Source organism: Rhincodon typus, chromosome 16, assembly GCF_021869965.1.
Source record: "Rhincodon typus isolate 14 chromosome 16, sRhiTyp1.1, whole genome shotgun sequence".
NCBI lineage: Eukaryota > Metazoa > Chordata > Chondrichthyes > Orectolobiformes > Rhincodontidae > Rhincodon > Rhincodon typus.
In genome coordinates this window covers 6,836,763-6,847,421 of record NC_063347.1, presented here as the reverse complement: position 1 = coordinate 6,847,421, position 10,659 = coordinate 6,836,763, and the positions used below count along the sequence as shown (strand labels likewise).

The 10,659-nt window shown below is 46.6% G+C and overlaps 1 protein-coding gene across 1 annotated transcript in view; it reads left to right on the top strand.

The window, feature by feature from the left end:
• The first annotated feature begins 523 nt into the window (after nt 1–523).
• Nucleotides 524–10,659, top strand: part of LOC109915543 (collagen alpha-1(VII) chain-like) — a 47,288-nt gene continuing 37,152 nt past the window's right edge. Inside the window, exons 1-2 of the mRNA XM_048606677.1 lie at nt 524–698; nt 1,689–1,861. Of these exons, the coding sequence (XP_048462634.1) occupies nt 524–698; nt 1,689–1,861 (348 nt within the window). The remainder of the gene's footprint in view (nt 699–1,688; nt 1,862–10,659) is intronic.

The following is a 10,659-nucleotide window of genomic DNA, read 5'->3' as shown; positions in this document are numbered from 1 at the left end:
AAAACAAAGAATGTGCAGAATTATGAGGTGAAGGCAAGGGAATGGCACAGGGTGAATTGTTCATTCAGAGAGGCATCACAAGCCAAATCGTCACCTGCAGTGTCAGAACCATTCCATGATGCCAGCCCTGCCCTGGCAAAGTGTGCCATCACTGTGTTCAGGTAGCTCCAGACAACTGAATGAATTTTAAATACATTTACAGAAGTTAGTTTCGAGCCCACATTGAGCAGTTTCAGAAAGGCTTTACCATGGAGCACCTGAACTGACTGCATCAGGAACTTGCTCCCTTAGGCCGGTGCTGCCATAGTAACCAACACAGGCCCCTCATCCCGTCCTTCATGACTGGCACTTACCAGACTCCTCATCCTTTTTGTCGAACTTTTTCAACATCTTCCCAGCCTTTCGGTTATTAATCTGCTAACTTTGCAGGCGCTCGAAGAGACCCGGCTGCTTCCACACTTTCCCTCTAGGTCGCCCTTATTCCCAACCACTCTCAGCCCTCCGGATCCCACTTCCGGTGTCAATGCCTTCACTTCCTGCCAACCTGTCACAACGACACGTCATTCACCCCATCGATGCGCATGCCCGGCGCCGGCACCGCTCCTGGCGGAGCCGGCAGTCTGAGCATGCGCAATGCCGCCGGACCGCTGTGGGTTCTGCGCACGCGCAGAACCGGCTCCTTTCCAGCGCTACTGCAGGTAGCGTCAGAATCAGTTCCAGCAGTGCGCATGCGTGTCGTTGTTGAGGTGGTTTTTCTTCCCCTTTAAATAGGTCCATTACTTTTTAATTTATACTATTCTTTAATCTGCCTCTCTTACCAAGGATATCTAAAGTGTAGAAACTGGCCACACTGAACCCAAATAGCCCGTGCTGGTGTTTGTGGGGTTGTCACACAAAGATTAAAAGCACAACAGGAGGCCGTTTGGCCCCTCTGGCATGACCTGGTCCTCTACATGAGCAGCTGAGAGAGCCCCACCTCAAGGGATCAAGGGATAAGACTGTAAGACATAGGAGTGGAATTAGGCCATTTGGCCCATCAGGTCTCATCGTTGCTGATATAGGGTAGCATGGAGACTCAGCAGTTAGCACTGCTGCCTCACAGCGCCAGGGACTGGGGTTCAATTCCACCCCCAGGCGACTGTCTGTGTGTGGAGTTTGGGTCTGCCTGGGATTCTTCCGGGTGCTCTAGTTTCATCCCACAGTCCACAGGATGTGCAGGTTAAGTGCATTGGCCATGCTAAATTGCCCATTGTGTCCAGGGATCTGCAGGCTAGGTGGATTAGCCATAGTAAATGTGGGGTTACAGAGATAGGGTGAGGGTGGGGGTAGGTTTGGGTGACTTGCTTTTCGGAGGGTTGGTGTGGGCTGATTGGCCTGTTTCCACACTGGAGGGATTGTATGTTTTTAAATCCCATTCTCCTGTCTTCTGCCTGGGCACAACAAAGATGTTGAACCCCTCTTCTATTGTGTCCATTGCCCAATTCTTTGGACAGGAGCCCTTTCTCTGTCCCATAGACACCTTCATCTGCCTCCAACACTCCCCCTCCATACCTAGACCCCTACTTCTGGCCCTTTACTTACAATCAATCAGTTCACTGAAAATTGTCAATGTTGCCACGATAATTTCTCTGCCCCCTCGTCCATTCAAACCAGTGTCCCTCTGAACTGTTTGCACTCTGTGCTCTCAGATCCAACTCTGACTTTGAAATCAAGCCTGCCACCAAGGGTGGTGCTGCTGTTCACTGGCATACTGACCTTGACATTACGGAGGCTGAGCACCAGCACTCAAGATTCCTCCTCCTATCTCTCCTGGACCATGACCCCACCATCGAACATCAGGATATTATGTCCATGGCAGTCAGTAAGTTCATCTTATTCTAGGCATGTCTTCCCCCCTCCACCCACCCCATATGCCCTCATTCCCCACAGCCTCCAAGTTCACAGTCCCCCATCCCCATACACCCTTCTTCTACCTTCTTCCCAAGATCCATAAATGGGCTGCCCAGCAGACCTAACGTTTCTGCTTGTTCCTGCCCCACGGAATTTATTTCTTCTTACCTTGACTTTTCTACTTTTGTCCAGACCCTTCCCATATCCATCTGCAATTCTAAGGGCGGCACGATGGCTCAGTGTTCAGCACTGCTGTCCCACGGCACCAGGGACCCGGGATCGATTCCACCCTCGGGCAACTGTCTGTGTGGAGTTTGAGCATTCTGCCCGTGTCTGCTTGGGTTTCCTCCCACATCCATAGGTTAGGGTGGATTGGCTGTGGGAAATTGTACCATTGTGCCCAGGGATGTGCAGGTTAGGGTGGATTGGCCATGCTAAATTGCCCATAGTGTCTAGGGAGGTGCAGGCTAGCTGGGTCAGTCATGGGAAATACAGGGTTACAGGGTGGTGGGGGCGGGGTGTCTGGGTGGGATGTTCTTCAGAGGGTTGGTGCAACTGAATAGGCTGAATGGCCTGCTTCCACAATGTAGAGTTTCTATGATTCTGACAGTTTACAACAGTTTCAAAATTTCGACTTTGAGGGCACCAACTGCCTCCTCTTCGACACAGATGTGAAATCCCTTTACACGTCCATCCCGCATCAAGATGGTCTCAGGGCTCTCCGCTTCTTCCTGGAAAATAGGCCTGAACCATCCCCGCCCACCACCACCGTCCTCCACCACGCTGAGCTGATCCTCGTTTCAAACAACTTCACCATTAACTCTTCTCACTTTCTACCATGGCCATGGGTTCATGCGTGGGCCCCAGTAATGCCTGTCTCTTTGTGGGGTGCATGGAACGGTCCTTGTTCCAATCCCATTCGGGTCCCTCCTCAAAACTCTTTCTCCTGCACATCAAACACATCATCGGTGCTGCTTCCCTCTTTACCTGGTCCATCTTTGACTCCTCCATTCCTTTCCTCCACATCTCTGTTTCCATTTTTGGGAAATCCACTGCAAACCACCAACTCCCAGAGTAACTTCGACTATACATCCTCACACTCTACTTCCTGTAAGGACTCCATTCCATTCTCCCAGTTCCTCCATTCTGTTGTATCTGTTCTGATGATGCTGCCTTCTGTGTGTGGGGGGTCGGGGGTTGGGGGTGTGGTGGGCGGGGGTTGCGGTGGTGGCTTGCTGGAGGCACGGGTCTCATACTGTCCATCTTCTTCCTCAAACAAGGATTTCCCCAGCACAGTAGTTGACAGGTCCCTCAGCCGGGTCCGACCCATCTCCCGCACTTCAGTCCTCACCCTCTGTCTTCCATCCCCCATAAGCAACAGGGTTCCCCTCGTCATAATTTTCCTCCTCTCCAGCATCCACATCCAGAGGATCATTAGACACCATTTCCGTCACCTCCAGCAGGATGCCATCACCAGACTCGTTCCCCATTCCTTCTGTGTCAGCCTGCACTGGGACTGTTCCCTCCAGGACACTCTGGTCCACTCTTCCTCCATCCCCAGCACCTCCCCACACCCCCTTCAGCACCTTCCCATGCAACTGCAGAAGGTGTAACACCTGCCCAGTAACTCCCTCCCTCCTCATAATATAAGGCCTCAGACACACTTTCCAGCAAATTACCTTCACTTCACCCAATCTAGTCTGTTGTATTTGCTGCTCACAATGTGGTCTTCTCTCCACTGGGGAGACGAAACGCAGACTGAGTGACTGCTTTATGTCTGTCTGTAAAAATGATCCTGAGCTTCCAGTTGCCTGCATTTTCAACATGCCACCCTGTTCCCTGGCCAACACCTCTGTCTCAGGCTTGCTGCAGTGCTCCAGCGAAGCTCAGTACAAGCTGGAAGAACAACACCTCATTTTCTGCTTGGGGTCTCAACACCAAGTTTAACAATTTGGAACCTGAACACCTCATTCCGTGTCCTTTATCCATTCCACACCCGCCAGCCCTATCATGCCATGGGCTGCTTTCAGCACAGCTGACCCATCTTCACCTACTTACGGTCCCCATTTCAGCTTCTCTCCTTCCCTGGCTTCCCATTATCCATGTCTTTGCCTAACTTCTCTTCTCTCTCTCTCTCTGGGCTCCATTTCTGCCTATGGATAGGGTAAATAGGCAAAGGGTAGTCAAAAACTAGAGGGGCATAGGTTTAAGGTGAGAGGTGAAACATTTAAAAGGGACCTAAAGGGCAACTTTTTCACACAGAGGGTGGTGCGTGTATGGAATGAGCTGCCAGAGGAAGTGTCAGATACGTTTGAATACAATTACAATTACAACATTTAAAAGGCACCTGGATGGGTATATGAATAGGAAGGGTTTAGTGGTATATGGGCCAAATGCTGGCAAATGGGATTAGATTTATGTACGATATCTGGCCGGCATGGGCGAGTTGGACCGAAGGGCCCATTTCTGTGCTGTACATCTCTGTGACTCTACTCCTCTTGCCCCCTCACCCCCTGTCTTTAGCTTATATACCACCTTTTCCTAGCTACTATCAGTTTTGAAGATGGGTCACTACACTCAAAACGTTAACTCTGCTTTCTCTCCTCCAATGCTGCTCAACCTGCTGAGTTTCTGCTTTTGTTTCAGCTAGATACACTCGCCACCCTTTCCGTGTCACTTGGGGAATTTTATTTTTCTCTTCAGTCCAGGTTTCCTTACTTGGGTTGGAAGAAGTTCCTCAGATTGTCTTCTGAGGGAACGTTGTTTGGGTTGGGCCTGTACTCTTTGGGTTTAGAAGAAAGAGAGCTGACTGTGTTGAAACATAAGAGATTCTGAGGGGTCTTGAAAGGATAGATGCTAAAAGGATGACCCCTTGAGGGGGGAATATCTAGAATGACTGGTCGCAGTTTCAGAATATGTGGTTTTCCATTTAAGACCAGACATGAGGAATAATTTTTCTGAGGAATAATTGCTATCTTAGAGGGTAATTATCTTGGAATTATGAACTGCAGCCAGCAGTGGAGGCTGGATACATTCAAGGCTGAGTTGGACAGATTTTTGTTCTACAAGCAACTGAGGGCATGTAAGGGAGTTGGTTGGGCAGAGTGGAAAGGGGAGATGTGGCTACAGTGTGATCTTAAACAAAAACAGAAATTGCTGAAAAAACTCAGCAGGTCTGGCAGCATCTGTGGACAGAAATCAGAATTAACATTTCAGCTCGCGTGACCCTTCCTCAGAACATCTCAGTCATTGTCTTATTGTATGATGGAGCATATTTGATGGGCTGAATGGCCTACTCCTGTCTCTTGTGTTCTTGTACAACAAAGCTACCGATCAGGGGAGCATACCAATAAGTTTTTGATCATATTCCAACTCATTCAAGAGGAACAAATTACCTTTGAAATAGATAAAATATAGGAATATTTTGATTCTGTATTCCCTTGGTACCGTGGGTCCCACACTCCCTGTAAGCAAACTCAAACTTTACTTGCATTGTAAAACTCCTTTAGTTTCTACGTAGCTGGGGAATGCGAAGGAGAAAGTTTCTCCTTTCGTACTATATTTAGAATCAGCTTGCGCAAGTTCACAGCCAACAAACTGCCTACTGGGCCAGGGCTATATTCCAGTGTCCGACAAGACTCTTAAGCTTCAAAATATTGTTCACCCACCGTATTCACAACCGTCATCGAAGAACATTTTCACTCGCTTGTGATTGAGCTTCAGGAATGTGTTCCCTGGTGATCGATCCCTCAGCACCTGTGTTGGACTCGTGTACAAAATACCTGCACTTCGACCTCTAGCTGACAACGTTAGCTCAGCACCCAGGCACTGAACAGTGCAGGTGAGGGAGACATTTCCTAAGATAAACCACTGCTCAATGCAATCAAGATAAAGGGCCAGCTGGTAAATGATCTCATTCATGAGACATTGTTTGCAGTTCCTTCCCAACATTTTCAGAATGGAAACCCAAAACTAAAGGAACAATGCTGAGACCACAACTATTTATAATACATATTAATGTAAATTAATATTAATTTTAAATTAATCAAATGTTGTTTATATTAATATCAATAAATATTGATGTTTTGAAAACAGTTCACACTACAGAAGAGGAAGTGCTGGAGGTTTTAGAAAATACAAAGGTGGATAAATCTCCAGGACACGATCTAGTGTATCCCAGGATGTTGTGGGAAGTTAGGGATGCAATTGTACGGTCCCTTGCAGAAATAACATGGGTACGGTGCCAGGGGTTGGCTAATGTTGTGCCTTTGTTTAAGAATCATAGAATCCCTACAGTGTGAAGGCAAGCCATTCAGCCCATCAACTCCACACTGACCCTTTGAAGAGCATTCCCACCCAGGCCCACTACCCCCCCTCCCATAACCTTGCATTTCCTATTACCAACCCACCTAACCTGCACATCTTTAGACTGTGGGAGGAAACCAGAGCACCCAGAAGAGACCCAAGCAGACACAGAGAATGAGCAAACTCCACGGTTGCCTGAGGCTGGAATTGAACCTGGTACCCTAGCACCATGCGGTAGCACTGCTAACCACTGAGCCATCATGGGATGTAAGGAGAAGTCTGGGAACTCTAGACCTGTGAGTCTGATTTCGGTGGTGGGTAAATTGTTGATGGTGATTCTGAAAGATAGGATTTTATGCATTTCGAGAGGCAAGGACTGATTAGGGATAGCCAGCATGATTTTGTACGAGGGAAATTGTGTCTCACAAACTTGATTGTGTTTTTTGAGGAAGTAGCCAAGAAGATTGATGAGGGCAGAGCAGTAGGCATTGTTTACTTGGACTTCAGTAAAGCAGTTGACAATGTTTTGCATGGTAGACTAATTAGTAAAGTGAGATCACATGGGATCCAGGGTGAGCTTGCCAATTGGATACAAAATTGGCTTAACAGCAGGAGACAGAGAGTGGTGGTAGAGGGTTGCCTTTCGAGCTGGAGGCCTGTGACTAGCTGAGTTCCGTAGGGATCGGTAACGGGTCTACTTTTGTTTGTCATTTATGTAAATAATTGAGATGACAATATAGAAGGCATAATTAGTAAGTTTGCAGATGACACCAAAACTGTTGATACAGTGGGCAGTGAAGAATGTTATTTAAGATTACAAAGTGATCTTGATCAATTAGTTCAACAGGCGAAGGAGTGGCAGTTGGAGTTTAATTTGGATAAACGTGAGGTATTGCATTTTGGTAAAACTAACAAAGACAAGACTTATACGATTAAAAGTAGGTCCGTGGGAAGTGATGCCGAACAAAGGGACTTACAGGTGCAGGTGCATAGTTCCTTGAAAGTGGAGTCACAGTTAGACAGGGTGGTGAAGAAGGTGTTTGGTATGCTTGCCTTCATTCGTCAGTGCATTGAGTATCGCAGTTGGGATGACATGTTGTGGCTGTACAGGACATTGATTAGGCCACTTTTGGCGTACTGTGTTCAATTCTGGTCTCCCTGCTATAGGAAGGATGTTGTGAAACTTGAAAGGGTTCAGAAAAGATTTACAAGAATGTTGCCAGGTTGGAGGGTTTGAGCTAAAGGGAGAGGCTGAATAGGCTGGGGATATTTTCCCTGCAGCATCAGAGGCTGAGGGGTGACCTTACAGAGGTTTATAAAATCATGGGGGGAATGGATAGGGTGAATAGCCAAGGTCTTTTGCCCAGGGTGGGAAGTCAAAAACTAGAGGGAGTAGGTTTAAGGTGAGAGGTGAAAGGTTTAAAAGGGATCCGAGGGGCAACCTTTCCATGTAGAGGGTGACGTGCATATGGAATGAGCTGCCAGAGGAGGTGGTGGAGGCTGGTACAATTACAACATTTAAAAGGAATCTAGATTAGTATATGAGTAGGAATGGTTTAGAGGGATATGGGCTAAATGCTGGCAAGCGGACTAGATCAGTTTAGGATACCTGATCGGCATGGACGAGTTGGATTGAAGGGTCTGTTTGTGTGCTGTATGCAGTAATGACTCTATAAATTCAGCAGGTAGTAGAGAAGACAAATGGAATGTTGGCCTTTATTTCAAAAGGAATGGAGTATAAAAGTAGGGAGATTTTGCTGAAACTATACAAGGCATTAGTGGGATCACAGCTAGAATACTGTGAACAGTTTTGCCTCCTTATCTAAGGAATGATGTATTGGCATTGGAGGCAGTCCAGAGAAGATTCACTAAACTGATCCCATGTATGGAGGGACAGTCTTATGAAGAGCGCTTGAATAGGTTGGGCTTGTATTCTTTGGAATATAGAAGAATAAGAGGCAATTTTATTCAAACATACAGGATTGTTAGGGGACTTGAAAGGGTAGATACAAAAGGGTTGTTTCCCCTTGTAGGAGATTCTAGGACCATTATACGTAATCTCAGAATAAGGGATCAACCAGTTATAGGGAGGAATTTCTTTCTTCAGTGGGGAGTGAATATGTGGAGTTCTTTACCACCAAGGGCAGTCGAGGCTGGGTCATTAAGGCTGAGATAGATGGAATTTTAATCAGTAACGGAATCGAATATTATGAGAGTTGGGGGGGGGAGTTGTGGGGAAAGCAGGAAAGTGGAGTTGAGCATTATCAGCTTAGCCATGATATCATTGAATGGCAGAGCAGACTCGATGGGCTGAACAATTATCTTATGATCTTACCTTCTTATCCTTTTCCTGAACTCTTGGGAGGCTCCAAATCCAGGTTGCTGCAAGCACTCTGCCCAATGTTGCCACTTTCCAAATACAGAAAGATGAATGGGGTATTCAACCAGGGGAACAGATGATCATCAGCAAGTGATGACACTGGGTAATTCAGTTTCGCCAAAACAGAAAAACCCACTCTCCGCACACACTAATGTAATTCATATCAGCTCTGTCCGCAAAAAATGTAAAGCTTTAACAATGGCTTTGTGTATGAAATTAAATCCATTTCATTTAAGGTCTCCCTGATGAGCACCAGCACTGTTCACAGTAATCCCAATGATATCTAACCAAAGGTTCAAACAAATTTATTGTAATAACGCTGATTTTCATTTCTATCCTTCAGATCATAACACCTGTTATTTGCTTTTTTTTAATGGCTTTCTTATTTGTGTTGACTTTTAGTTGTATTTTTATACTTTTATGCATGTGGGTGTTGCTAGCAAAGTCTAGCCCATTTGTTGCCCATCCCTAATTGCCCTTGAATGGAGTGGCTTGCTAAAGCTGTTTCAGACGGCAGTTAAGAGTCAGCCACATTGCTGTGGCTCTGGAGTCACATGTAGGCCAGACCAGTTAAGGATGGTAGATTTCCTTCCCTAAAGGACATTAATGAACGAGGTGGGCTTTTACAATAACTGATGACAGTTTCATGGTCATCATTACTGAGGCTAGTTTTCAAATGCAAAACTATTTTTTGAAAAATGAAATTTCACTAGCTACCTTGGTGGGATTCGAATGCATGCCCTTAGAATATAGTCTAGATTTAGCTGGATTGTTATTCTAGTCGTATTAACCACCATGTCACTATCTCCCAATCTCTGTATCTGATACTTATTCACTCCCTGTTCTTCTCAAAGTGCAGCATCCCAAATTCAACTACAGTGACGTTTGCTTCCATGTCCTTTTGATATGTTTTCTCTTCAGCGCGTTGGGGTATTTTATTTGGAGTGGATGTACTTGGTCTCTGCCTTTGACCCCTCCGACATGTTGAACCAAGCCAGCTCCCCAGGCAGCAGCAGGCACGGGCTAAATGGACTCCCGGGAGCTGATGGAGCTTGCCTTGTTGTGATGGGTCAGGCAGAAAGCCTCCCACACAATGCACTCATTTACAAACGTGTTCTTGATGAGCATGGCCTTGGAGGTGGTGCCGCGGTTGGAACGAACCTGCTGCAACACTTTGTGGACATAAACGGCAGGAACTTTCTTTCCTGGACCTCCCTGTTGCCGTCCTTCACTGGTGCTAACCTCACCCGCCAGCGCGACAATCAATTTCAAACACAGAATCCGCATGTCCAAGTGACGATATTGCTAAAGTGTTTCGTAGGGTAGGGCAGGGTTGATGCAAAGCAGTGAAGCTACTTCTGATTGGATCCCAGCTGCTGCTTAAATACTGCGGGTGGTAAAAAGGACACATATGTTCTTTCTTTGACAGCGGAGGCCACACGTAGAGGAATTCCTGGAGAAGTGACAGCCTCGGAAAACGACGTGGCAGGATATTTGTGAGTGCATCATGTTTGAGGCTTTTCACTCGCCCCACTACAGCAGGGGCAGCTCACAAGTCCAGACCACCAGTGCCTGCTGCTGCCCCAGAGAGCTGGTTTAGCACACCGTGTCAGAGGGGGCAAAGGCAGAGACCGTGTACATTAGCTCCAAGTAAAACACCATATTGTACTAAAAAAAACAAACAAGTATGTATCCAGACTTCACTATAGTTGAATTTGGGGTGCTACACTTTAAGAGCAAGGAGTCGTAAGTGTCTGATACAAACACTGGGGAAGATGGTGTGGCATGGTGGCTTTTCCAGTTTTGAAGGTGCAGCCAAAGAAGTTTTACTTACCAAACAGGCGGGAATTAACACTTGTGTAGAGCACTCCTAGCAACTGAGTATAATTGTTCTCCATTTGGACAAATTCCTGGGGTTACCATTGACCTGAAACATAACTAGATGCCAACTATATCCACGCAAGCTGACCTGATCAGAACAAAACATGGAATAAGAGATAACACAGTGTGGAGCTGGAGGAACACAGCAGGCCAGGCAGCATCAGAGGAGCAGGAAAGTTGACGTTTCAGGTCGGGACCTTTCT